Source organism: Sarcophilus harrisii, chromosome 3 (assembly GCF_902635505.1).
Source record: "Sarcophilus harrisii chromosome 3, mSarHar1.11, whole genome shotgun sequence".
Classification (NCBI taxonomy): domain Eukaryota; kingdom Metazoa; phylum Chordata; class Mammalia; order Dasyuromorphia; family Dasyuridae; genus Sarcophilus; species Sarcophilus harrisii.
This window is the reverse complement of record NC_045428.1, coordinates 441627699-441653258: the sequence shown is the minus strand read 5'-3', so window position 1 is coordinate 441653258 and position 25560 is coordinate 441627699. Positions and strand designations below refer to the sequence as shown.

The 25560-nt window shown below is 33.8% G+C and overlaps 2 protein-coding genes across 6 annotated transcripts in view; one reads left to right on the top strand and one right to left on the bottom strand.

Moving 5' to 3' along the window:
* SGCG (sarcoglycan gamma) overlaps positions 1–2945 on the top strand; it is a 242957-nt gene extending 240012 nt beyond the window's left edge. For both annotated transcript variants that reach the window (XM_031960792.1, XM_031960791.1), the window contains exon 8: positions 2384–2945. In XM_031960792.1, coding sequence (XP_031816652.1) covers positions 2384–2566 — 183 coding nt within the window. In that variant the 3' untranslated portion in view covers positions 2567–2945. The remainder of the gene's footprint in view (positions 1–2383) is intronic.
* A 4259-nt stretch (positions 2946–7204) lies between these two features.
* The window catches only part of SACS (sacsin molecular chaperone), an 85668-nt gene continuing 67312 nt past the window's right edge, over positions 7205–25560 (bottom strand). For all 4 annotated transcript variants that reach the window (XM_031960788.1, XM_012545191.2, XM_031960789.1 and 1 more), the window contains one exon: positions 7205–21373. In XM_031960788.1, the coding sequence (XP_031816648.1) occupies positions 9822–21373 (11552 nt within the window). In that variant the 3' untranslated portion in view covers positions 7205–9821. The remainder of the gene's footprint in view (positions 21374–25560) is intronic.

Genomic DNA, 25560 nt, shown 5'->3' with positions numbered 1-25560 from the left:
GAGCCATGTCTCAAGCACCAACCATGTGAAGGACCCTTTGTGCTCCCTTTTGATGGTTAATAAAAGTTTTAATAATACACATTTCTATAGCACTGAGACATCCAAAAAATACTTTCTTCACGACTCCCTAAAATAGTGCAATTATCATCATTCCCACATTCCCATAGACAAGGGAATTGAAAGTTAGAAAGTTAGATGCCTGGCAAATAAAAAAGAATCAGGAATGATAATCAAGTTCAGCACTATTTCCAGTACAATAGCATTCTTATCTTCATGGAAATTACAATCTGGCAAATTTACAGAGGGCAAGAAAATCTAAAACAGATCAGAAAATTCATTTAACTTCTTTCTGCCACAGTTTCGTCATTTGTAGAATGGAATTAATAGAATCTATTCTCCAGGATTGTTGTAGGACAAAATTATATATTTGTAAAATACTTCACAAAACTTTAACAAACTTGGTACTTTAACAGACTTATTTTTCCTACTTTACATATGGGAAAACAGAGGCTGTGACTGCAGGGAAACAGTAGAGTGATCCTTGCAGCTAAATTTCCTGAATCCTAATCCAATATTCCTCCACTTTGCCAGCAGAGGGGAAAAAATTTAAAAACCAAACTAGTAGTTTTTTTTATTATACTTAGAAACAATGCAATTCAGAGATTATATTGAGAAATTACATTTTCCTTATTCTCATCATTGTTGGCAAAAAAGCATTCATCAGACACCTATGTGTGCTAGAAGGGTGTGATTACTAATCAAGGCCTTGAATGTGTTTTCCACTTACACATGACCCTAATTAGAAGAAATATAAGCCAATGAGTCCTAATGATGCCAATGTGCCTGAAAAAATATATATTTTAAATGTGTTTCACTTAAAACTATTTTATGCCACTCAAAGTATTTTTGTATTTGAATAATGGTACTGAAGCGGAAGGGAACTTTTTACTAAAGTTGTGTTCCCTCTAAGAAACTGTATTTCCTTTTGATCTGTGATCCCTAAGTTATCTTTCCAGGATGCCAGAGCCTTTGATTCAATTAGAAATCCTGGTCAAAAAACATCCCTTTGAAGTGTTGTTAATTCCAATAGGAGATCCGGGCTGAAAAATGATAAGAATCTAAGCCTGGCAAACTGGGCTCCTGAAGCCCCAAGTCTCCTTAAAAGGGGCAGTATATGGACTCATTCTTTGCAGATGGCCCTAAGTAGCTTGCTCAGCTGCCAGGACCCTTCTTCCCACTGAGAAAGCATTCTCAGCGCCAAAATTTCATTTCCCAATAGATCTTTGCCACTATAGAAGGCAGTCTCCTGGCAAACTGATTTCTATCCAACAATAAACTTTCATTTTGCAACTAATAATTCGGGAATGAGTGAATTCTTTCACTCCTAGACCTGCGGCCGATTTAAGAGGATATCTTTTAAAACTCTCATTGTCACTAAGCTCCTAACCAACAGGAATTGAAGCATCAGTACCACCTAGACACTGAATTGTGTTGTTCCCAGGAAAGTTTTCTGAATTTAGAACTATACTTCAGAAGCCTGGATCTCAGAGGTCTACTTAGATCAATTTGTTTGAATACAGCATGAGCATTGGGAGCTTCTTTCTATACCAACATTGTTAAACTCAAATAGAAACTGGGGCTACTAACTATACATAAGAATATCATAAGATAAGGAATGCTCATTGACTTAGAAAACCACATATTAAAATCATTTATGTTTTATTATATTTTTTCATTGTTAAGTATTTCCTTTACGTTTTAACCTAGGTTAGCTACCCTTGCAAGTGTTGTCTATTTACCACATGCAGCCTGCAATGTTAAACACTTCTGTTCCATGTAACTGCTCCAAATATGTACTTTCTCCCCTACTCAGGGAGCCCAGAGAGCAGAAACAGAGGCTTCTATGAATAGCTGTAGCAATTCTCCTTTTCCCAGTGCTTTTCAGCTCCTACAAACTAACAGAATCTTGGACACAAGCTTCCTTAGTCATTGTAATGCTAACATAATCATGTGTTGCCAAACGGGACTGGATAAACAGTTCTCAAAATTGGCTGAGTTCATTGAGCAAGGAAAAGTTCCATCCAACAGAAGGGGAAGGGAAGAAAAGCTTTAATTCCCTCCTGGATGAGAAGACAGAAGATAGAACTAAGTAAAAATCAGTTTCAAGTCAAATACTTACTAGAATTTCTTGGGGGAGGTGCTGTCCTTGTATTATATTTCCAGAGTTTAGCATAATGCCTGGCCCATTACAGGACTTTAATAGATGTTTAAAAATTCATCAGCAATTGCAATTTCCTTCCTTTTCACATTCATTCATTTTGCTATGACTATGTCTATTTCATTATGACTAACTTTCACATCTATTTTTTTTTCTCCTACACAGCTTGTGTTGGATGCTGCCACTGTGTGTCTACCTAAATTGGTTCAGGGGACTCGGAGTCACCCTGGCAGCTCCCAGAGACTCTATGAAATCTGTGTATGCCCAGATGGAAAGCTTTACCTGTCAGTGGCTGGAGTGGGTTCTACTTGCCAAGAAAACAGTAGTGTCTGTCAGAAAAGCACCTGAACATGCCATCAAATTGTCAAGGCACATTTCAGTGAACTTGACAATTCTCACTAAATAATTAATCTTGATCATGAGAGCTGGAGTGTATATCTTACTTCTGGGACTGGATGAAGGAAATACACATACACACACACACGCACACACACACACACACACCACGAACTTTTTAAACTGAACTCAGAAAAATTGCCAGTGAAAATGTTTGGATGAAACTCTGTGTTCTGGAGGTGGCATCAAGCCTTGCACTTTAGGCTGCATTTAAAGGAAATGAAGAGAATTTGTTTGCAACACTGAACTGGTTAACTTCCATCAGAATGAAGAGTGAATTGTAACTATTTTCTCATCCCCCCCATACATGTAAATACACAATGAAATGTTATATCACTGTGTGGAATTCATTTCTAATGACATTTCCTATTCTGTATTTTACTGAATCTAGTGTTCCACAAATATAAATAGGATTCTCATGAGAAAATATCTATGATTGGGGTAAATGTAAGAAAACTTGGGAGAGGAAGGGAGAGAAAGAAGTAAGGAGATGGACTGAGCTGGAGAGCACAGAAGTGACTGGGGCACCAAACCAAAGCTAACAGGAGACTAACACTGCTCAAAAAAATTCAAATTTTATCATTCTAAAAAGAAAGGGATGCACCTCCATATATACATCCCCATCTATCTCACACTACTTATTCCATTCCTACCACCAACACCACTCCTCAACTCTCACCATGCAATTCCAATTTATGTCTCTCCTCTATCTTTCCCTTTTAGTCCCAAATCTCCTCCCTCTCCTTCACACATCACTTTTTCATCTCCCCTCCCTCTTTTCCCTTTCTCTCCATCTCCCTCCCTCCCCCCCCCCCACACACGCATGCACATAGTATATTCACAGATTCTAACATATATATAATCTCCATCCTCTCCATTCATATCCTTAGGATACACATACACACACATAAACACACATATGTACATTCTTTTATATACCATCTCTCTCATACTGTAATGCCAGAGAAACAGAGGTAAGACAGAGATGAGGGTTTTTAATATTTTAATAGAGAAGAGTTTGGACTGGCAACCATACTAGCCAGCCAGTTGGATGGGACTCTTGTATCAAAGCATCCAACAACAGCAAGGGCTTTGGTTGCCTTTTTTGTCAGGGAAATAAAGGAAAGTGGGGGCGGGGGGTAGAGCACTGGGTGGATGGAAGTTTCAGGAAAGGACCATAACTTTTTAATTCTTACAGGTTGGGGATGAAGAAGGAAAGATTATAAAGTCTGATAAGTTGGGAGGGAATAAGCTTGGACACATTAAGTCAGAGCCAGAAAGATAGAGTCTCATCTAAGTATTTGAGATAAACTATCTGAAGTTTTGTGAGGCATAACAATACAGCCCTGCTGTGTATTTATCTTTCCTTTATTTCCTCAATTCTTTATCTTTCCTTTACATTGTGGTATCCTTTATTTTGATCCAAATTTCCCCAAATCTCTAATCATCCTTATAATATCCTCTCCTCACCAAACCATCATTTTAGATTTTGTCATTATATTATAAGCTATTACAAATTTGGGTTTAAATTCCAAAAAAAAAAAGTGTTTGGGAAACTACAAAGAGGATTAGAAAATGTCCTATGCATTCATTTTCTTAAAGTCGGTTAAATTTCTTAAGTGAGCTATTTCTGAATCCTATCCAAAAAAAAAAGTGCATCAGACTTCACTTCACTAGGAATCCTATTTTCTGATGATTTTTAACACATTCAAATTGAGTTTATTTGGTTGCATGGGCCAAGTAGACTTATTTACACAAATTGTCTAAGGATTAGTATGCTTCTGTTTTGAAATATATAAAGTACCCAGTGCCTCCAAAGCAAGGTAAAACTAAGAAGGTTCTTTGAGGTAACAAGGATCTAATAAGGCATGTCTGATTTCCTGCCAGACTCCTTAAATTTCTAGGGAACTAAGTACTCGGATTTCACTTGGGGAAGGTCCCTAAGTCCATAAATTGATAATGTCCCTGAGAAACTGAGGCACCAAATTAGCTGAGTTAACTAAATTTTATGTTAAGTTGTCTGGGGGTTTTTTGTTTGTTTTAATAACATAATCAAAAAACATTTATTCACCACCTCCTAAATGCTGCTGTGTTAAGCACCTGAAGAGAAAAAATAAGTAAGACAAAATATTTACAAAGTAGATGAAAATAATCTCAGAGGAGAAGACAATAGCACTAAATTTGGGGTTGGGGAAAGAATTCTTCAGAAAATGGGATTTTAGATGAGCCTTGAAAAAAGCCAAGAAAACAATGTAAGGAAGAATATTTCAGGCATGGAGGAAAGCCAGTGCAAAGGCATAGAGATGGGGGTCTCCATAGGGCTAACATAACTGCATTGTGGAATATATGGAGAGGAGTAGAGTATAAATAGACTGGAAAGGAAAGGAGAGACCAACTTATTAGGAAAACTGAGAAAGGAAAACCAATTAGAAATTACTGTCACAGACAAGATAATGTATAACCAGGATGTGAAGGAAGAGCAAGGAATATACTAGAGATGTCATAGGACATCAAATTTAAAATGGCCAAAAGGCAACTGGTGATGAAGATCTGTAGATCAGGAGATCAACATATAAAGATCTATAGATCATTTGTCAAATCAGATTGTAAATCAAAATAAACTAATCTTAATAGTCCTTAATGCTGAAATGCTGATAAAATATGTTTTCCTAGTTAGCATATGTAGACTGCCCACACTTTATCACCTTGCATTCTGATGGGCTATCTCCATAGTGATTGGGAAAAGAAGCAGAAATAAGTACAGAGGGAAGACATGATAGTGAAGAATATAATTCAGTTTAGTCCTTTACAGCAGAAGAATTCAAATTGTATTTGTGTCTCTCTTTCACATTCCACATGCTCAAAGCTAATTTTCTGTTTGTCACTCTCAAGTTAGAAAAGATTTCATTGGTCATTTGGGCAAACCCATGTCTGAAGCAGTCTACAGTACAAGTGATCATCTGGTTTTTCTTAGAGACCTCCACTAATTAAAAACTATTACTTCCTGAGGCAACTTGTTTCATTTTTCAACAGGTTTTATTGTTCTAAAGCATATCTTCCTATCATGAGGAAATTTAGTCCTCTGAAACCCATTTATCTTAGCCCAATCCTTTGAGCCAAACAGAATAAACATAATTCCCCGTTCACATAACACTTTAAATCTTAAATCACCTGAAGAGACAGAGTTCTTATCCTAAGTCTTCTCTTCTCCAGATATAATTTTATTTCTTTCTACAAATCCTTATTGTATGGCACTGATTGATGCTAATAGCCTTTCTCTGAACATCTTCATGCTTATTAATGCCCTTCCGACAATAATGGGGTCTAGTACTAATCATATTCCAGATGCAATCTGACTAGAGTGGTACACAGCGAGATTCCCTTCATACTAGACATTTAAGTATTAATTAACTTTTGCCTTCTTGGCTGTTACATCATACTGTTGGTTCTTACTAAGTCCCCCAAGCCATTTTTACACAAAACTTAATTATTTTCCCCAACTTGTAGTTGTACATACCTGACTTTTTAAAAACAAATGTTATCTCTTCTAAATTTCATTTACTTACATATGGCTTATCGTTATAGTCTATCTAATAGCTTTTATTAATCCTTCCATATTTTACAAAACACTAACTCTCCTTTGAAGCTTCATCTGAACCCCAATATTAACCTATAATATTACAGATTGTAGAAGGAATAGTGGGAGGAAATAGCAACAAGGATGACCAACATTTCCCTTTTATATTCCCAAATGCCTGTCATTGTTAACTGAGGAAGGTCCCCTCATTTTGCAGAGTCAGCAGAGTTTAGAGATAGGAATGGTAAACTACAGCTTGAGAATGGAAGACAGTCCAGGGTTTATTTTTATACAAACCATGAGCTAAGAATGGTTTTTACATTTTTAAACCCTCAAAAAGCTTTATTAAAAGATGTAAAAAAAATTCTTAGTCTTCAATCCCTACAAAAACAGTAGTGGACAGAAAACCTGAAGATCTTATCTCATCCTTGACTTCTCTGTAGTATTTAACACTGTGGGCCAATCACTTGTCATAGATACTCAATTTGTTCTTCATTTTCTTGAAATTAGTTTCTCTTGCATAAATTCTTGTCCTACTTGTTTCACCCTTCCTCAGTCTCCTTTGCTGGTTCATCATTCATTGCTCACTCTCAAGACTGGCTCCTTCTTCATCTCTCCATACTCTTTCTTTTGAGGATCTCATCATCTCCTTTGATGTTAATTAGTATCTTTGCTAATACCTGACCAATATATCTAGACCTTCTCTCTCCTGAGTTCCAATCCATATCACCAGCTACAAGTTTACTCTTTCCAAATGGATATGCTTCTGGCATCTCAAACACAGCTTATCCAAAATATAATTCATTATTTCTCTCCAAAAAAATCTATAATTCTTCCAAATGTCCTAATTAAGCGCACCATCAACTCTAATCACCCATTGTCACCACCTGAGATTCATCCTTAACTTCTCTCTCTCCTTCATCTTCTTATCTTCAGCAACAAGATAGATACCAAGTTTTGTTGATTCTACTTCTCTTACTTCTATCCTTCATTCCAATTCTTTTCAATGCCTCTTCTTACATGAGGACCTTCCTAGTTTCTCCCTCCATCCCTCACCAAAAAAATTTCCCTTGCATAATTTCTATATACTATATGTATATGTTGTCTCTCCTCCTTGTCCCATCCATCTCAATATGGGATGTAAGGTATTTGAGGATAGATTTTCATTTTTGTTTTTGTATCTCTAAGTACTTAATAAATGCTTACTTAACTTCAAGTACAGGTATTTGTATTCAATCTCTGATACTGCCTATACAAACTAGCTATTAGATTATGAGTATCATAAAATGAGCTTATTTCCTCAGTTGTGATGTGGGAATAATGGTTTCTAATTCACAATTTGCTAGAAAAATCAAGTGAAGGCATTTAGTAAATTTTAAAAATGTTGATAGTGAATAAAATTCAGGATTTGGATTCAGGAACACTGGAGTTGAAATGTCATTTCTGAAACAGCAATCTGATAGTAGCAACTCATTTGTCTGAGTCTCCACTATCTTGTCTGTATTAAGGAAAACAATTATTACAAACCCTTTAAGGAGGAGATAATGACATAATGTATGCAGAACTTTTAAAAACATTTTACCAATTGTTACATTATTTACAGATACATGGCTCTCTAATCAATGAACCACACTACTTCTCTCTATACCAATACCAGTAAGAGAAACAGAAATATATAGCATTTGAAGATTTACAAAACACCTTATTTACAACACAGTGAAGCAGACAGTATCATTATCCTGATTTTTAAAACGATACAAATTTCATATAGGTTAAGTGTCTTGCTCTCCAGGTTTATATTAGAATAAGAAGTCTAGCATCCTTTCTATATCTATTCCATGTTGACTCTGAATAATGTAATAGCTCTTGACTATCTAAGGAAGAGTTAATAAATTGTGAAGAGGTTTGTCTCCAGAAACCTAGGCACACAAAAAAAAAAAAAACCTAGTCTGAAAACAAATATCAAAATATCTCAGTAATCATTAGTAACATAATTACTATGTGCTTAAGCCTATGTTAGACAGCCTCCAAACCCATTTTTTAAATTCTAGAATCAAACAAAACCCCCATTTTCAGATTTTAGCAGTCTCCACATATAGTTTTTCCATTACAACATGGAAATGTACAAAAGTGAAGCTTGATTTCAAAGCTATAAAAGATGTCCTCAAAAAGCAAAGTTACAATTAATTTTTCTTTGTATGTATGTTTCTTTATTAAAATTATGGCACTTAATATAATAGCAGAAATAATTACATGGCTTCACATTCAGAAGCAATACATTTTTCAAGAAGCAAACATTCTTTTTGTTACCAATAATAGTGAAACTGTTTCAACACATTCCTTAAGCCCTTAATTGCATAAATCTATATCAGCATATTTTTCTTTTGGATTGCAAAAGTTAATTTCAGTTATTGCAATTATGTAAACTCTATCACTGAACTCTTTTTTTACATTCTGAAAAAAAATTACATTTTCACTGTGCTAGCAAGTAAATAAATATATTACATATAATCAAGATAAATATTGAATGTCAGATATGACAAATCTGGGAGGAAGGGAAATTTCCAAATAAATTCCTATTTAAAAAAAAAAAAGTATTAAATTAAGTAAATGGCATTATCAAGGATATTACAATTTGCAGTATCTGAAATGTTAACTAAGCCCCAAAGATCACGAAGTGCCATACTGAAAGACAAAAGAAGAAAAAAAAAAAAACCAGATCATTTTGCAGCACCATTAGACATATGAAATCCAAAAGTTGCAACCTGTACACCCATACTATACAAATTATGCTTATGAAAAGAATATGTATACAAACATAATAAGTCTTCAAAATGCTATTTTGGTGAACAATTTTCAATAACATTATCAACATCTGGTAATAAACTGCCACCACCCATTTGAGCTATCCACATGAAATCTTTAAATAGGAAGCTTATAAACAAACAAAAGAAAACATTTTAAAATCTTTTAAAACTAAAGCATAAAGTGCACTTAGTGCACTTTCAAAAGTACTATGAATGCAAAATCAAGTAAGATTTATAATTAAAATATTGTACCAATTCAAATGTATTGAACATTATGAGGATATAAAATGAGAACAAATTCATAATCAGAGCCAGCTGATAAGAGAACAATGGATCAAAAAGAAAAGTTTTAGCAATTAAAAATGTAGGGAAGAAATCTTCATTCCAGAGACAACTTCCCTTTATTTGTTTAGCTCATAATATATCCAGTGTTACATTAATTCCTTAAACAATTATACCCTGTTGGAAACATAAAAATCATCCTAACAAGAAACACATAAAACACCTTATCTAACACATTGCTAAGCTTTGGTTATATAAAGTGCATTTCAATAACATGTCATTTTAACCATTCATACATACATTTAACAATTATATAACTCATTTTCCTATAATTTCATAAAAATTTTCTTTGAGGCTTAGAGTTTTTGTTGTAATTCATGTTAATGATCATCCAAAGTTAATATTAACTTTGTGCATTACACTCCAAAAACTCCTACATAAAAGATAATTCAGCCCACAGAATTATAACCAAATGAATGTTTGTTTGCATTCATCATGTTCAATATTTAGCCCCACCTAAAAACTGTTCCCTTTAATCACTTCATACCTTCTGTTGTATAAAGTTTTCAAGTTTTATTATGATACAAGCAGTGCATTCCATTACCCTCATAGCAACTTCAGAAGTGAACCTATCATTTGGAATCTGAGGGAAAGGAAGTAAATCAGGGTACCTGGTTTTTAAACTATCCACACCATAAGCTTCCAATGTATGAACATCATTTGTAAGTCCTTCAAGTTGTTGACTATATTCCTCTATTTTTTGTGCAAGTGCAGTTGGCTTGACATCTTTATCTGATTTTCCCCTTACTGCATAGTCAGCAGCAATCAAAGCTAATTTAGTTGATAAGTAGCATTTAAAGCATACCCATTCATTAGCATTTTTATGAAGGTCATTTCTGGCAGCGGAAAAATTTGCTCGAGCTTGCCTTAACCACCTCCGTGCCTCAACTGGATTACCTACAGTCTTAAAAGTGGGTGGAACAAAGAACCGTTGAGAATAAGACTGTCCTGTAGATGATGGTCCCTTTTCTTTGTTTTGTTGTTGTCTTTCTGATTTATGACTTGTTGCTTCTTGATTCCATGAAGTATAAAACCGCTGAAATGAATATTTGTCTGACTGAAATCGAGAAGCTGTTGAAAATGTTCTTCTTGATGTTCTATCTGTATTTTGATCTATAAAAGCCTGTTTCTCTAATCTACTAATTTCATTTTGTAAATGCTTAAAAACTTCATTAGCCATATCATGATTTTCTGGATTTTTGTCTGGATGCCACTTCAAATATAACCGTCTAATAATCTTTTTCCTTTCAGATTCTGGAAGCTTCCATGCTTGTTCTACTACTGATGTTACTTCTCTCAATATTTCTGGCAAAGAATTTACTTTAATCTTTTTGGGTGATTGGTGTTTTGAAGATGTTTTATGGCCCTCTTTTCCAGAGAAAATGGGAGGTATACTTCGAAGTCCAGGGACTGGAAATTCAGTAGGGCTGGTTGGGGTAGAAGGTGCACTGTCTCTAATTTGAGAACTTTCATCAGGTCTGGAAAATTTGTACAGGTCAAGAGAGCTGACTATTTTATACTCACTATATCCAATATCAATCTGATAAATCTTTCCTAGAAAGCTAGAGTTGTCAGCATCTTCCCTTTCAACTTCTTGTACAATAATTGCATATGTATATGTTGGCTGATAAGATCCATAGATATCCCCACCTTCAGCATCAACAAGATATCCAACATATTCTCCTGGATAAAAAACATTCATTGGATCCATAAGTAGAGTATAGTGAATTTCAGCAGGTATTGGAGTGCCAGGCATAGGAAGTTCAAGTTTTGATGGTTCTGATGAGTCATATTTCACTCCTAAACTGTCAAGTTTCTCACTGATTCTATAAATGTCATTGCAGCCTAACATGGCAATTAAATAGGAGGTGTCTGAAATCAAATTGTCAGTTGCTGATTTAAGTGTCATTGCTAATGCTAACAGGAAATTTATGTCTTTACTGTCTGAATGTTGAATATAGAGTAAAATTACTGCATTGCCATAGCGTTTTAAGAAAGCAAATGTTTCACTTTTGCTGTGGGGAATAGGATTAAATCCTTTAACTCTTAATGTTGTTTGTAGTTTCTCAAAACATGAAACTTTCAGACCTTCTCGAAGGGCTTTGCAAAGCCTAATGGCCTTCTCTTCATTGGCCAGGAAAGCATTGTCATTTTCATGCTTCATAATTCTAATTAATCCAGTAATGAACTGTTCTGAAGATAAGAGTAATTGCAATCTTCCTTGAAGTGAACATAATGCTCCAAACTGACAAATTTTTGGTGTTTCTTCATCTAACTGTTCTTCAAGAATGCTACTTAGTAAACGAGGCCTAAGTTTCTGAGGAAAGAGCATTATCAACTTGGTATGAAAACCATGATCTTTTCCCAAATAACACTGGCTCAGATCAACAAGCATTTGAACCCCAATATGTCCCTGTATTCTGCTTTTATAATGGGGGGCATCATCAAAAACTAAGATGCTTGACTTTACCAATCTACCATCTTGACTTGGAAGATAAAGTGCAAGATCTCGTACATTCTCAAGATCATTTCTGACCTTGACTGAATCATTCTGAAGACTCTTGAACAGTCCAGAAACAACTCTCTTAACTGTTCGCATTTCATTAGGATCTAACTGTTTTCCTTCAGAATTTTTGAATATACGGCTCAGCACCTCAACATATTGCTTAGTTGAAATAACATCTTCAGTACCTAAATGTTTGAATAACTGGTGAAAGGTGCCAAGTTCTAAAGGCAGTTTATATAAGTAAGGTTTAAAATCAGATTCATATTCTAGATTTATCACTACTTCCTCAGGTTTTAGAAGCTTCCAACCATCTTCTACCATAACAAAAGCTACTCCTCGAAGCTGAAAACGAAACTCTTTTTTTTCTGCGCTGAGAAATTCATAAATACTCCGTAAGACCTTAGCTCTAGTTTTGACCATTTCTTCATCCAAAGTTGTTATGTTGCATATATTTCTGCAATTATGAATGACTTTATCAAGAGGAGGATCCAAATTAACATTGAGCATAGTCAAAACTTGTTCAAGTTGTTCCTGTGGACCAAGAGTACTACCTTCTTGTTCTTTGATACTCAAAGGCGTTGCTTTCTCAGGAAGAATAGGACAGGAGGTCCACAACAGCTGCAAGACATCTGACTGTTTAAATTTAGGATTTACCTGTGCTCCATTGAACCGTATAAGAGGAAGAGTTCCATTTACCTCTTGATACTGCGGGTGAAATCTAATAAATTCAGCAGGAGCACGTTCAGGACATAAAAAAGGTATTAGAGATAATTCTTTCAAAAAATTTCCAGATAATAAATCTGTTCGTTCTTGAAATATGTGATAAAGAAGAACATCAACTGTGTTTTGCAGTGTTTCTTTAGACCAGTTTTCTGTATTAGCTCTCATACTTACTTCCTTAGCAAATTGCAGTAATTGCTGTTGAGAAAGAATATATTTGAGTCCCATATTTCTTAAGAACATTACCCATGATGTTAAGAATGAAGTTTGATTCTTGGGTTTGGTGAGTTGCTCCAATTTTTTAAAGAAATCTTTAGGTATAAATAATTTTTCTGGAAGCATAACTTCAAAAACTTTCACAGTTCGATCATAAAAATGTTTCGCAGATTTTAAACGATTACTTGCATCATGAATTATCAATAGACTTTCCAATTTTTCAAAAAGTTGTTCCTTTATCTCTGATGATTCTTCAATGCTAGATAATCTGTTCTTCAGGTAAATCAGATGTTCCAATTTTGCATCATAAGAAAGATTTTCAATCTTTGGTAAAAGATGTTTCAAATATACTTCAAGATCGTCTACAGGGACACAACCAAGAACTTCATATAATTCCTTCAAGTGTATTTTTTCTTCAAGAAATGCAGATGAGGAGGAGAGTGTCCATTTTTCCACTTCAGCTGGAGGGATGGTTTTGGTAAGTACATAACATGCTCCAAATTTTGCAATGCTCATATATCGGCCACTAATTGATTTATAGCATGGAAGTGATTTTAAAATTTTAATATCATCCTGAGACATCAAGTGACTTAAATTGCAATTGAAATACATTAAGAGAGCCTCAAAATCATGTTCTGCTAATTTTTCAGTTCTAAATGTTGAAGTCTGGACCATATAATGTATGGCCTTCAAAATGCTTGTAGGATTATCTATGTTTGCTGTGTGAGCTGACAGTAGAGGAACAATCACATTGTCTTTGGAACAAATTTTGTTTAAAGCAAGCTGAATACAACCAGCTTTCATTAACGCATGGAAAACTTTATCACTCTGGGCATTTGGAAATACAGCTATATGCATAAGACTGAGAGGAAGAAGGACATCTCCCTCTGGAACAACAAGATGACTGGCTGAAACTGTAAATTTAGTTCCTGGGAGCAGAGCCCAGTCCTTTAATGTGTCAACAACAATGTCAAAAGTTGGTTTGATTTCTTCTTGGTCTTCTTTCACATTTACAGATTCACTGATAAAATTCCATGTATTTTTAAGCCACGATTCACTTGCAAAATTTTCTTTCCACTTTGTACAACTTTTTGTTTTATATTCACGTGGTAAGACAGAGGATAACAAATCAGCAAAGCTAGTAATGTCAAAAACTTTTGCAACTTTGCTAGTCAATAAAATATTGCTATATCTTAAATACAATGTATTCATAAACAAATCCTTGCGGGAAGGTATCAATTCATGATATGTTGTAAGAAATTTGGGGCGTTTTGCATCAAAAATTTGTAAAACACTATCAACGGTAATAAGAAGTGGCAGTCCCTCAACTACCATCTCATTTTCTTCGGCATCCTTAAAGCAATAGTCTACCAAAAGTTTTAAACTATGAAACAACTTTAAATTAGTCTGCTGAAGACGGCAAGGCAATTTCCCAATGTGGCAATTTGTATCAGGAGAAGAAAATGTCATCAAAAATGATCGGACATCTGCAGGAGTTACATAGCTAGCCGGAATTTCTGCATCAATGAGACAGTGGTAAAGATTGGCAGTTTCATCACAGTTATATATCAGATTGAATCCAATTTCTAAAAGCAAATGCTTTAATCTGTAAACATTTTCTGCTATAGTCTTACGTGTTGTGATGTTGTATTCTACATTTTTAAGGTGTTGTAATTCATCCTGAAGCAAGTTGTCAAAAAATGGTTTAGTTTTGTTTGAAGTAGACATGTTAACCCAAGTGATAATAACTGCAGAATGTAAATCTGAGCCATCAATATTTGGAGCCCTTACCACAGGTAATAAGCGTTTCTGATCTTCATGAATACAAGTGTAAAGTGCTTTCACCAGACAATATAAGTCTGGTTGCAGGTCAAGTCTGTTGACTGGGAAAAATGACAAAAATTTCTTTAAAGTGTCTTTTACAACATGAATTGCTGTATTTTGCAAAATTGACATTGTAGGATCAGTACCTGGGAAATAACGCTTTTTTAACTGAATCAGTAGTTCAACATATGCTGGTGCTATTAAGGCAGTCATCAAGCTATTATTCCAGTCACTTCGAACACCAACTCCATTATCATCACGCCACAAATTTCTTCTTGCTGAGTCTAAAGCAAAATGTCCATTCACATGAAAAGGTAGTCCTGTTTCTAAAGAGAGTGGCAAAAAGCAGAAGGCTCTATGGGGTTTTTTGTAATTATGAGTAATGCAAGCTGCTACTCCACCACGTGGGAAAAGAGTAATATCCTGATTCTTATGTGCTGAAATAACACTCTTAGAAACTTTGTCCATGCTTGAAAAACCTGACCTATTACAAATTAGCCATGTAGTAAGGTTACCTTCAGAGTCTTCGGTATCCATGGTATATGTAATTTGTTGTACTGGTATGTCTTTCAGCTGCTTCTTTTTCGTAACACTGTCAATTACAGATGCATGAAATTGTTTCCGTTTTAATCTGTCTCCATCAGTTATTTTGCCTTTCACTGAATACAATACATTTAGTGCACCTGTTGCCTTTTCTATTTCACAAATAGAAATCTTTTCCATGTGATTAAGAAACATAAGAAGTTCCGCCCCATCTGAACGCAATTTATCCAAAAGGTTCTGAACCATTCTGTCTGATGATGGAACAGAGGAAATTTCTGAAACTTTGGCCATTTCTCCATTTCGAAGTGGAAATCTAAACATTGTACAATTATCCAACTTAAAATGATCACCTAAATAGAGATCTAGAACATCTGAGAATTGTGTTCTGAAATCTGAATCTAAATCTCTAAACATGCGTCCAGGGCTAACTGATGTAGCTCCTGGTGCATATCTTGCATGTGGATCAAAGATACAGAGTATGTCATTGCCAGAAATAAAAGAAGGACAATCAGTAATGTGATATACAGAATTAAACCCTATGCCATATTGTCCAGTTTTACAAGGATTTCCTTCTTTTGTACCTTTTCCAAGGTTTTGAATTCCTCTGACATCATCTTCAGTAAAAGGTTGGTTGTTATAAACACAAAGTGCTGGCCCTTGCAGTGGTGCCCATTTATCATCAAATATTCTATCAACTGGATGTTGCCTTGGGTCAAAAACAAAACAGATTTCTGTGGCTTTAGCATCATCAGCATTTTGAAGGAGCTCTTTCAACATTTCTTTCTCTGAAGGATAGGCATTAAGAATACTTTTAATCCTACTGGTCAGTTTTTCTTTTTGTCCAAATTCAGTTCCAAGTGTTGTAAAACATATATTGGATGCGTATCTTTCTAATGCCTTATGTCGCTTTGGTACTGCTCCAAGTTTTACAGCTACTTCCCTAGGAATATCAGCATGACAGTATTTTACAGACGTATCCTTGACTTTTATCCAGGGACAATCATTATAGCATAATGATTCAGCAGGCAAAAGAGCAAGATTGGTGTCTGGTAGCAATATCTTGCCATACTTTTTTTCACAAAATTCTTGATTCTTTTCTCTAATAAGACTCCATATTCCTTCACTAACAATTCGTCTGCAAAGTTGAAAATTTGCTTCAGTTATTTGTTTTGTACCTCTTTCTTGATTTATTGATTCCAAAACAAAAGCAAAATCTTCAACTGTAAAAGAGGATCTTACGCCTATGCTTTCAAAGAGTTCACGGAAATTATTTTTATATTTATTTGGCAACTGATAGAGATATGGTGCTGCATCAAAGTTTAAATGAAATGACACTTTGTCTGGTTCAACATAGGCATTCTCAACTAAAATGAAATTATAAGTTTTGAGCTGTTCAATAATTGAGGTCTTTGTGGTTTCGTTTTGCAGCATTGCCTCATGAAGGTATTTATAGCAAGCATTAGTGATATTCTCCTGATACAATGTAATTCCATCAAGTGATTTTGCAACCTCTTTTAATTGATTTATAACCAAATCAACTGTTGGCTTCTTGAGTAACCCCAAAAACTCTTTGACAGCTAATGACATTGAACCACAACCTTTAAATGAATGAGAATTCTCATTGAGAATTGGTTGTAAAAGACAAACTATATCTTGATACTCAGCTGTATAAAGATCAGTTGCTGCAAACATAGTTTCAGGTTTAAAACTGCTACCTTTCCACTCCAGCGAGAAACCTGCTGGTTTTGTTAGAAATGGGAGGAAAGGAATTTTTTGATATTTTGAAGAAAAATCCTTTGCTCTAGGATCCCTGATTTTTAGTTTTTCATCAATAAGATTCAATAAGATGCTACTTCTTAGGCAAGCAGCAGCATGGTCCCTTTTATTAATTTCAGCTACTGATTCTGCACGTTCTAGCATGTCATCCCATAATATATCATCTTTTGCCATTCCTAGCTGAACAAGTTTAATCAAGATAATGGGATTTAGATAATCCTGGGTGGAACCATAAGGAAATCTTCCATCTTTAGTTTCAAATAATTTTGCAACTCGTCCTTCAGGATGGATCAACCTCGAAGGCAAGACTAAAGGATGGCCCTCCAAAGAGCAAGGAACACAAGGAGTTACACGAAGAATTCCAGAGAATTCTTCAACTTTTTCATTTAAAAGAAAATACATTAAAGGATCCCGAAGTTCTGCTTCAATTTCTTGTATATTTGGGAAAAACACTTCTGAAAAAAACTGCCTCTCAGAAAATGTATTCTCAAGTAGTATCTGTTTGCAACCTGCTTCTTCAAATCCCAATTTTACTGAAGAAGGAAGTTCAACAGCACAGAGATTCTTTGATCCAGTTTTCTTAAGGTATTTTAAAAAGATCTTGAAAGCAGCAGGACCAATGTCTGATCTTTTAAGTATACAATCATCTAAAAATCTCACATTCTTCATAGAAACCCACATAGATCCATCAGAGAAGACTCTTGATACATCTTTACCTTTCCCATGAGCAATATCTTCATAAAAACCTTGGCATATCACAGAAAAATCATCATGCACTAAATCAGGATCAGGCCACACTGCATAATAAGTATAATCAATTAGTTCTCCACTTATGGCTAACTCTCGTAAAACACTGAGTGCTTCTAAGTAGGCCTTAACAATAACATGTCTCATGAATATATTGTTCCATCTTCCTTTTGTATCTGTCTTCCATATTTCTTTCCTATTTGAAGTAACTGCAAAACAACCATTGATGTGAATTGGCAACCCTGTCTTTATCCTCAGAGGTAAATAACAGAAAATTTCCCCAATATGTTGTTTTACAATCCATTTTTGGTCTTGAGCTTCAGAAAATAAGACTCCCACTGCACCACAGGGAACAAGCCCAAGCCTTCTTCCATTTTCATTCAGGGAAAATTTTAAAGCTTCTCCCACATCCATACAGGTACATATTAGCCACGTAGTAGAATCCACTGTTTTCTGTGGTAGTTCTTCAGATGGCCTTTTAGCTTGTCCTGATTTTGCCATTTCAAATAAGGTAGCTGGATCATCATCTGGACCTCTAAAAAGTGGTGACTGCAAATCAGCAATTCTTCTGAATACATGGCGAAATTCTTCAACTGTGATCTGTAATATGCAAGATGACTTTGGTATATCCATAGAAAGTTTTTTGTTACTGCTACTGCAAGTTTTCATGAGCTTAGCAGCTTCTTTTAAAACACTTACAATAGGTACATTTAATACTTTGGAAGAACACATGTTTTTTTTAATGATAATTATATCTTGTGCCAAACCAGGATTGGTTTCTTCGATTTTCAAGTACTTCAAAAACATAGTATTGACATTTTGGGTGAAGAGAATAAGCCTATGTCCACAGAGGCTAAATTCATCCACAAGGGAGTAAATGTCTGCTGTATTATAGCAAGTACTACTGATTTCACTCTGTTTAGCTTCTTGTTGTGTTCTAAATGAAAGTCGGAAAAGAGTTCCTTTATAACTATAAGGTGCTTCAACAGTTAGTGGCAACTGACAACCAAACACATCTATAAATGGCTTGAACTGATTAGGAAATTTCCTAAGTCGTTTTTGTTGTTTACTCCAATTAATTTTGATGCCAGGATTAGATTTATCTTTAATATGTTTACTGATATGGTTTATATTTGGATCAAACATTATCATGAATTCCCGACTCATAATGATAGGAATGTCAGTGATATGGTATACCGAATTAAACCCAAGACCAAATTTTCCAACTTTATCAACCTCTCCTCTTTTTAAAGATTCTCCTAGTCTAGTTATGTTTATAAAGTCTGAATCAGAGAATTCAGAATTATTGTATGACCACAAAGCAGGTCCATGACAGGCTGCCATCCCTGGATCTAAAAGATTCTCTCTTATGTCCATGTTTCTTCTCATATCAATCATGAAATTGCATTCTGTGGCATCTGCATCATCAGCATTTTGAAGTAACTCCTTAAAAATATCTGAAACTGAAGGATATTCTTCCAGAATGTTTTTAATTCTTACAGTAAGTGGTTCTCTCTGTCCTGACTGCTCAAACCCCATATTTTCAGGATTGATCAATCTTGTACTAAGGCATGGAACTTTTAACCATTCTGCAGTTTTCATGGGTATGTCCTCATGTACCAAAATGATTGGTTCCACAGAATCTTCAAGTAAGTCATTAAGATCATCAACTTTAATATCACAGTAACAACATTCATGAATTGGTTTCATCATAAGTTTCAAAGGATTCTTGCTATAGTGAATTGGTACTGGTGTGTTGGGGCTTGCTGGAATTTGACTGCTATACAGCCATCGTATGATATTTAACATAAGATGAAGATTTTGTTTGCTTTCTTCTTCACTGAGTTCTTGATCACTTTTAAGATATACCTTCTGAATGACCATGGAAATATGGTCTGATGTCAACTCTTCGATTGAACCACAAACCTTAAATAGCTGGTGAAATTTTGCCATAGTTTTAGGCACACTATGCAAATAAGGCTGAAGTTCAAGATCATGTATTGGTTTTATTACTGCCTGAGCCAAAGGACAAAATTTTTTACCTGTCCAGACCCACGGAAATTTCAAAGCTTTAAAAGCTTCTTTGCCTTCATCTAAATGATCATGCATGAAGCCATAAATTTCAAGCAAAATATGTTGGAACTGGTAATAGTCTTCATCACTAAAGGTTTTTGAACTATGCCAATCAACAACAATCTTAAAGTGCTTTAAAACAGCATTTATACTGGGCTTTGTGAATATGCCAAGAGCTTTTTCCAAATTTGCATGGATACTTTCAACAAGAGGAACTGATGAACCAACCAAAGTAGCATGAGATACATCACACATTTCTGGTGGTGAACAAAGATTACAAAGATCTCCTTTCCAGATTAATGACCCTGGATAATTTGGAGGCCGTTCCTTGCATGTTGGAACCCACTTTATCTTCTTCAGTGTTGCTTTTGCTTCAGGTGACTGTAACAGAGTATGATTTTTATTCAAAATCATTAACAGTGTTTTAGCTTTCTTTAAAAGGGCATCTAGATTTGGGCTAGAACTAACTTGTAATTCTTCAATTTTTTTTGCCACTTGTATGATATCTTTTTCTTTGAGACTGGTTTCATTTTTTAATCCAATCTGTCTCAAAGAATGAAGAATGTCTAAAGAGGAAGTAAAAATACTAGGAGGAAAAGATATTTCTTCCTCAGCATAAAATAAATCTTGCAATATACTAATATCAGAATCAAAAAGTTCATTGGCTGAAACAATGTGTCCCTGCGAAATCTGAATAAATTTTAATGGCATTACCCAATCAATTACCCGTGGATTCTCATTTTTCAGCGAGGACAAATGTTCCAGAATCCATAGCATGAGCTGTGTTGTTTCTTCATGAGAATAAAAACCATTTTCAATATCTTTTAAAATAAACTTTAAGCAGCCAGTGCTTTTCAGCTGCTCTACTTTCAACATATTTGCCAAACGTATAGTAGCTTCATCACTGTTATCAATAACTGGAATGGAGAGTCTCAGATCTGGTGGAAGTTTAGCAGTATGATGTAATACTTTACAGCCTTTCAATTTTGTAAAAGAGGAAATTCCCTGACTAGATGAATGATTAATTCTTTTAAATATTGTCAATTCCTGAATGATCCTTTTTTCCTTTTCATTTATGTCAGTTAAACTAGCTAAGAATTTCCTCAGAGCATCTTTATGTGTTGGAAGCAATGAAGCTACTTGATTACACAGTTTCTGCAATGACATCTTCTCCATTATCTGCAAAACAGCACTTGGTAATGGGGCATGTACATATTTTTTAATAAGAGGATGCTGTATAGAAGGATCTAGTTTTTTAAGAACAATGCCTCCAAGGTTTTGTACAATGTCTGCTAAAAATTCTGGAAGCTGTGCTTCAGATTCATCATCTAAAATAACTGGTGATGGGATTCTTAGTCTAATAAGTTCCATGAATGTCTGACTTTTCTCCAATATAGTCTTAGGGATGAGTGGCATTTCATCAAATAGAGACAAATCCTCCGAAAAATGTATATAGAGATTCTTCCAGACCATCTTAAGCCACACAACAGATGGATGATGACTGTCTTCAGCAAAAGGATGCCACTGAACTACCAATTCTCTGCCAGGCCAAAATGCATTCATTACTTCTTTAATAAGACGTGCAAATCGTTCTGAGTTCAGAAGCTGCAGCTGAGTGCATGGTCTTCCTGTAAATTATATTGAACAATAATGTTACTTGTGAATAGATATAAAACATTAATGAGTTTTTTCTTTATATTCTCATTAAATTATATATGTGTATATATATATATATATATATATATATATATATAACTAGCTTTACAAAAAACCTAATTCTGAATAAAAACTTTATCAAATATGGGCATACATACAGATGTGTATATTTATGTGTGTGTATACACACACACACACACACACACACACACATACAAATGTGGCCTTTGGAGGGGGAGAAGGCCCTGTATTTTTTTTACACTTTAATATATATAAACTGTATTTATAAAGATGCATTCTAAATTATGCTACAAGACTATACTTATTTAATTACATTGTCAAGAGTAGAACTTTTAGTCCTTCAGGTGAATAACCTTTATAAAAATACATGTTTTTAATGTATATTACATTTCTTTAAAAAGCAAAGAAAAATGCCTCTTTAAAAAAAATAGTATTGCTTGGTCAATTCTTGCTTCCAGCACTATAATGGGAAATAAAAAATGATATAAAAGATGCCAATTAAAAAACATTTTTAAAATCTTACTTCCAGAGATTAGATGATGAAATTATATTTCTTTTCTCCTAGTAGAAATTAGGACTCTCTAAGAACTAAGTGCACAAAATTTTGCCTATTTCAGATATGACTGTCTTAATCTATTGAGTTCAGTATTATAGATTAAAGGCATATCAAGAAATTGCTCCAGGGGGAAAAAAGCACCAACAAAAATTTTAAAATACAAAGTGATATATTAAGCTGTTAAAAAAAAAAAGTAATAATGCCTTTTAATAAAAATAAAAACTTCAGATCTGTGAAGAGTTTTTGTTTTACTCTGTTTTGTTTTAAAGATGGGAAAATTAAACATCAATGTTTGTAAAGGCACTGAAAAGCAAAGTTCTAAGCTACTTAGCAATATTGCCCTAAAGAATTGCAAGCCTAAAACTGAATTCTGAATGAATTGTGGAAAACAATATAGAATATTGCTTTTAAAAAATATAAGCTGGGGAACATTATATGATATTTGACAAATTTATTTCCATAAGTTCCAACTCAGGATGGGGGGGAAGTTTTTTAGAGTGTTTAAGGCATAAAGAGTTACAATTAATTTTAATAAAAGTTATTTATCAAGGAGTTACATCCTGTGTTTACAAAAAAATTCTAGTAAAGGTATTATTAGCATTTTGTTTCCTATAAGATGGTATTATCAACCATATTCCAAATATTTTCATATTCAACATCATAGCATTTAATTTCAAACAGCAATATTGAGTAAAATTATAAAATCTTACAAAAAATCTGAGTGGTATATAGTGAATCCATGAGTCTCATTCTGAACCAAAAATAGTACTGTATAATTACTTTAAAATATTATTATTTCTTAGTGACAGTAAACTATATTTTTCCAATAGCTAGACACAATATAAGGAAAAGCTGAAATAAAAAGATGAAGTTTGAAGTAGAAATCTAGACCAAGAATACTGAAAATCCCAAACAATCTAATCTATAACCATTAATTAATCATGGTACACAATAAAAGGTATTATTATAAGAAAAAATAATAATTACTAATAATTTTCTACTATTTAAATATCTTTTCTTCAACATATTTGATAATTATTTTGAAATATTAAAAGTGACATTCAGAAATAAATGTAAATTAGATCCAAAAATAAGTCTTTTTTTTAACATAGTGACTTCTAAATCAGAACTATCAATACAATTTACTTTTTAAAAAATTTATTTGAGCAAAGGAAGATTCTTCATTAATGTATTTTCTATAAAACAGTATCATTTTATTCTGTTACTTGTAATTAAAATAATTTTCTATAACAAAAACACTGAAAGAAATTCTGAAGTGAGGCCACAGAGTCTGAAGACAATATAAAGAAGCATATTTTATACACATGAAAATCACCAAAAAACAAGAAAAACAACGAAGTCCTGATTATTATATATAGGTTACTAATATCTAATATTTGCAATGGTTAAGTATAATGTTCATCCAGCAAATAATCTAGTATAATACCTTTATATAAATTATAGTAATCCATAAAATATATACTTTATTTATGGTCAAGTTGTCACGGACTGATATGAAAAAATGTCATTTTGTAACATATGCACAAACAACATGCAGCTAGCTAACACACCAATCATGCTCAAGTGAAAACACACTAGGGGAAAAAACAGTCATTTAAGCAAAAACTTAAGTATCTTGGGCAAATTTGAAGTCCTGATTTCTCCTTTGTTTTATTGCTTTGAATCCTCACCAAGTTTAAATTAGTTGATTTTTATTATAGCAAAATTGTTAATTCAGAAAAAACCATTTTCATACCCTAGGGTTAGTAAGTACACAAAAACAATGAATTATTTTTTTCCTCAAAAATAATTCCAGTTATGCAATGTTATCAACAGAATTTTATAGAATTTTTTTTATAAATTATAAGTTTTCTGTGGTCTTAAACATTACATACCATCAGTAATTTCCAGTAAAAATTCACTAGAGAATATGTTTATAGGAAATTTAGAGATATATTTTTTCTCATGTATCAAAAAGGCCAAAAATATTTGATGTGTCTAAAATAGGGAGGTCTTAAACTATGGTTCAAAGAAGCCATGGCTAGGTTGCAGGAGATCCATGAATTATGACAGCAAAAAAGAAAATCTTTATTTTCACTAACCTTAAATTGAAATTTACCATTTCCTTCAATTATTTCAAAATATTCTTTTGAGCATAAGTCTACAGACTTCACTAGATGGTCACATAGATTAATGAAATAAAAGAATTTTTTAGTCTAAAAAAATCCTTGAACATAATAAAATAAAACTTCAACTCAGACCTAATTAATTAGAATAAATAAGCTTCAATTGCCCATTGGCTTCTGTTGTTACTTTGTTTAAGTACACTTTACTTTTAAGAAAAATAGATAAACTGTAAGAAAACTGGCTCAAACCAGAGGAGTTTTTTCTTTAAAAAATTAATTTTCCTGGGTAAAATCTGGCATTCAGTACAAATCAATATAATCTCTTACATTATAATGATAACTTTAAACTACTACAAGATTCTGAGTATAATCCAGAGACTAAATTATGGTTAGCATTTGTTTGTAAGAGGTTGTGTGATCTGGTGGATAGAGATCTGGCCCTGAAGCCAGGGTTTAACTCCCATCTTCAATCTATATTACCTATGTAAGTCTAGGCCAAGTTACTAAACTTGTTCAATACTTTGGGCAATTCTTTAAGAGTGTAAGTCATAGAAAAGTTATTGATTTACACTGACATATAACTTTCCTTACCTACAAGACAATGAAATCACTCCTATATCAACATTTATTTTTACCAAGGCAAAAAAGCATATTAATATATATTTTTAAATTAAAACAAAAAAGCTTAGTTACAAAATCAAAATACCTCAAATTCTGAATATTCCAACAAATTTAGATTTTCTTGTCTAATTAGCAGCTCTATAACAAGTATTTAAGATTATAAGAATCATATTTCAATAATTCACCCTGATTTTCTGCTTGTGTAAAAAAAAAATGAACATTCACTTAAGTGAATATCTAAAATTATATAGCATGCTAGTAACTGTATTTTCAAAACATATTCCAGCAGAACCAAGATCTGAAAAGTTATAAAAGAAAAAGCTAGAAAAGCCCAGGGGACTTAGTAATTGGCTCTACATATATCACCTAAGAACCAGCTTAGATTGGCTCAATACCTAAATACAGGGTGATGAATTATTTGGCCATAACAGGTCTGGAATCACATAGTCATTCAGCTTCTGACTGCAGACCTCCAATTAGGGGAAAATCACTATCTTCAGACTCATAAGATCACAGACTTCAGAGTTAGAAAGAAGCTACCTATTCCAACCCTTTCATTTCACAAATAAAGAAACCAAGGGCAGGGAAAATCTAAGGTAGTAAGTATCAGAGATAGAACATGAATTGATATTTTCAGTCTCTAAAACTAGATCTCTTCCATGCTATGTTCAGAGGGTATCCAGTTCATTTTTTTTTAAACAGCTCTCATTATTAGGGATCTTTTCTTGGAATCTTAAAGATACTCCACTAAAATGAAAAGCTGTAATCTATACCATAACAGGAAGGTCCTGAATTGAGGAAATCACAAATCTTTAAATCACTATGGGGGTGGTTA